This window comes from Mus pahari, chromosome 13 (genome assembly GCF_900095145.1).
Source record: "Mus pahari chromosome 13, PAHARI_EIJ_v1.1, whole genome shotgun sequence".
Taxonomy (NCBI): Eukaryota; Metazoa; Chordata; class Mammalia; order Rodentia; family Muridae; genus Mus; species Mus pahari.
This window is the reverse complement of record NC_034602.1, coordinates 6,782,249-6,785,991: the sequence shown is the minus strand read 5'-3', so window position 1 is coordinate 6,785,991 and position 3,743 is coordinate 6,782,249. Positions and strand designations below refer to the sequence as shown.

Below are 3,743 nucleotides of genomic sequence, written 5' to 3'. Positions count from 1 at the left end.
GGTCAGGATGTCTTTTCAAGCCCAAAGCAGTATGTGTTGGAATCAAGACAATTCTATCAACACCACTCAGTTCAAATGCAAAGACCCTGAATGGGCTCTCTGCCAGGGCTCCCTCTACTATTCCCTGCAAGCTGAGTCAAATACCATCTAGGTTATAGAATCTTTGAAAAGCAGTCAAACACTTGAAAGACACTGTTAGTAAAACACTGGTCTTTCTATAAGTAAGGGAACAAAACATCCATCATATGGTTCTTAGGACATAATCTAGCCTTCAAAAGAAACCTCAACTAGCCCTGGAGAAACTTACATTCACAAACATCTTTTCCTGGAACCAGAGTTTGCATCTCTAACACTTTGTAACTGTTCTTAGTATTCTTCATTTTAGACTGGAATGCATATCATTTTCACACTGAATAATTGTCAAATTCTTTACATTTAACAACAAATTTTGAAGGGTTCAAATGACCCTTAATTGCCCTTAACTAGTAGAAAATTACAATCTTCAATAAAGCACCACAGAATTCTGACTACATCTATAACTAAAAGATGTGGGGTAAATTTTGTTGCAAAAGTAAAAATGAGTATATACTCTTAACCTAACCACCTTTCTTCATATTTGCATAAGGAACTATTCATAACAATAAGAATATAATCTCAAAAGGCAGTCTTTTAATGAGTAAATTAGCTCTTTTAAAAAATAATAACAGAGGAAGAAAGGAGGGAGGTTAAATGGGACAGACATAGTGGCCCCTGCCTCTATTCTAGTCATTCAGAAGGCTGAAGTAGAAGAATCTGCATTCAAAGCCTGAGCTACATAGCAACACCTTCTCACCCACGAAAGGTATAACTGGACACTAGGACTTCTTTCCTTCTTGAAACAGGGGCTTACTATATAACTCTGCCTTGGAACTTACCAGGTTTCACCTCAAGACATCAGCCTGCCTCTGCCTCGTGGGGTTAGGATTAAAGGTCTGTGCTATGCCTGGCTCTAGATTAATTCTAAGCACAGCAGGGCAACTGTGATAAATAATAATTACAGTATACATATTTATATAAATGGCCAGTAAATGTGATAGACAAGCCAGTTAAACTAGTCACTGTGCAAATTATGTATAGTGTACTAGTTTAAATTTTAAACACCACAAAAATACAACAGTAGTTGATTCATTTTTCATCTAACTGCTTACAATCGGCTTGGGGTTGGAGACATACCGCAGAGACAGGCAGTTTCATGTGTAGTGCCCTGAGTTCCAGCTCTGAACCAAAACCAAACCAACGAAACAGCAGTGGCTTGTAAGTCCACAAACCAGTACATGTTTTTCAGCTGGAGGTTTTACAGGATGGGGAGAAAGAAAGGATAATACAGAAGATAAGATAGCTTAGCCAGGTTTGGTGGCACAAGTCCAGAGGTAGAGGCAGAAGCAAGCTCATGGCCAGTCTGGGCCATGTGAAACCTCATCTCAACAAACAGCCTATATACCTTTGAAATGACTTAATGAAATATAAGGAAGTATTAAAAAAAAAACCAACTCTAATTTCTCTCCCATTTTTATCTTGCTGTAGAACAAACAAAACTTCAATTAATTATTTCAAGTTCTATCTATCTATCTATCTATCTATGAGAGATAAGGTTCTCTGAGCAGATTTGTGTGTGATTAACACAAGGCACAGACAGATTTTCACAAAATCAATCCAAACAGGAACTCTAAGTAGGTCTCAAAAAGTGTTATGAATTTCACTTACAAGGAAAAACCTTACAGAAATGTTACTGAAGGTACAAAGATAGGTAAATAGAATGCTCACTGACATTCTATAAAAAACTTTTAAATAACTCAAAATAGTCACTAAAAGTACTACACTGGGCTGTGTTTATAAACGGAATACATTAGTTAATAAAAAATAATTAGAAATGAAAATATTAACATAGCGAAAGGTCAGAGAGATCATGTTCTAAAGAACCAGTCTGCAGAGTAGTAACTGATAATAAATACCCTATAAACAGTTTAAAACAGGCACACTGGGTTATGGACACAGGAATAGGTACTATCAACATTAAAAATGCAGTAACAAGAAACACCAAACTCAGTACTCTGGGGCCTTGGAGAGCGTTGTGAACGCAATCAGAGAAAGGACAGGCGAGTCTTCAGATGTATTGGAATGCTTGACTTCTTTTAAAGAAAGAAGAAAGGTTAAAGAGCTAAGAACACACCCCATATTAGTCTTTGGGAAAAGTGGGTGGTGGCTATACAAATGGTGTTTTGTTTTTCTGTGCATTTTTCTGTATGTTGAAATTATTTCCGGATAAAGTGAAAGGTAAGAAATGCTAATAAATTCCTGGCAAGTACAGAAACTGCTTCCGACTTATCAAAGTGTGAGCAGGGGGTAGATACAGCCCGCTAGATAGTGCGAGTCGGTGGGAAGGAACGGGGTAGAGGGTTTAGCCTTTCTCCCGGGGCGACGCAAACCTCCGGGCTGCGCTCGGTCAGTCCCTCTCCCAAAGACCTGAGAGGTAGCGGGTCCGGCCGGGAGGAGGGGAGGCAGGGGGATGGTATTTGCGCCAATGCAGACAGAAGAGACGGGCTCAGTCACGGCTGGGGCAGGAGAGTGACCGACCGTTTTTCTCCTCAGCCACACGCGCCTTTCCCCCTCATCCTGGTCTGGGGTCCTCGGAGGCGGGCGGCGGGGGGCTGACGGCGACTCCCGAATCCCCGCAGGGCGGCCAGGTGAGCCCCGGCGAGGGGAGGCGCCCTTGCGGAGTGGCGGGCAGCGGCAAGCAGGCGTCCCGGCCGGCGGGCTGCGCGGGTGCCAGGCGCAGGGGCTGGAAGCCGGGGCTGCCCACCTCAGCGCACCTCTCTCCACCTCGCCCTCAACCGCCGCCCCCACTTACGCAGACATCTCTTTCATCGCTTCCTGCGTCTCTCTCCAGCGAGTGTCTTTCGCTTTGGAGTCCTGTTCTTGCCCTCTCTTCCTTCCTCTGTCCAATTCCCTCCGCTCGCTTGTAGCTCGCTCACTTCCCCACTCTCTACAGCCGAGGCATTCAACCGAGTAGTGAAAACACCACAAAACCGGCTCTATTTATGACAATACAGCGCGGACACCGCCAATATGGCGCTACTTCCCAGGCTGCCTCTCGCCTGCCGCGGCTCCGCCCTGGAGCCCTGGGCCCGCCCTCGGCCACACCCCCAGCCTTGAGCTCCCGGGACCCGCCCACCTTAGCGGACTTGCAGCAAATGCATCTGTCAGTGTCAGGTCTCCCTGGTCTGTGGGATGTCAATTCAGGCAAACCTCTGGAAAGGTTATTTGTCAATTTCCCCTTGTTTCTGAAATAAAAGCATCTAGAAAAGACCACCGCTTTCCCTAACACCGTTTTAACTCTTCCGTTATCCCACATCTTAAAGTCATAGACATTGAGATTTTTGTCGCCGAGCGTCACACCCAAGAAGGTGAGTAACACAACCATTCCAGGGAAGAAAGCTTATAAATAAACGAGTCTAACTTGTATTCTTTTCCCTCGCAGTACCACTTCCAAGTCCCAATTTATGACTTTGTGGCATTTAGCTGAGACGCTGAACATAATTGCTACTAATTAGCCTTAGGATAAACCCAAGGATTTCCACTGCTCTGCCCCCAAACCTCGCATTTTCAAATAGTGAAAATCATGTTCTGTGTGATTATGACGGTGAAAATGAGGGAGAAAATGACCAATGTTTAAATGTTAAAGGATAAAAGTAATTTCAAACCCT

The 3,743-nt window shown here is 43.9% G+C and overlaps 1 protein-coding gene across 1 annotated transcript in view; it reads right to left on the bottom strand.

Annotated features, from left to right (window-relative positions):
* Nucleotides 1–3,136, bottom strand: part of Papolg (poly(A) polymerase gamma) — a 33,942-nt gene extending 30,806 nt beyond the window's left edge. The window contains exon 1 of the mRNA XM_021210157.1: nucleotides 2,888–3,136. Coding sequence (XP_021065816.1) covers nucleotides 2,888–2,904 — 17 coding nt within the window. The 5' untranslated portion in view covers nucleotides 2,905–3,136. The remainder of the gene's footprint in view (nucleotides 1–2,887) is intronic.
* Between the last annotated feature and the right edge of the window lie 607 nt (nucleotides 3,137–3,743).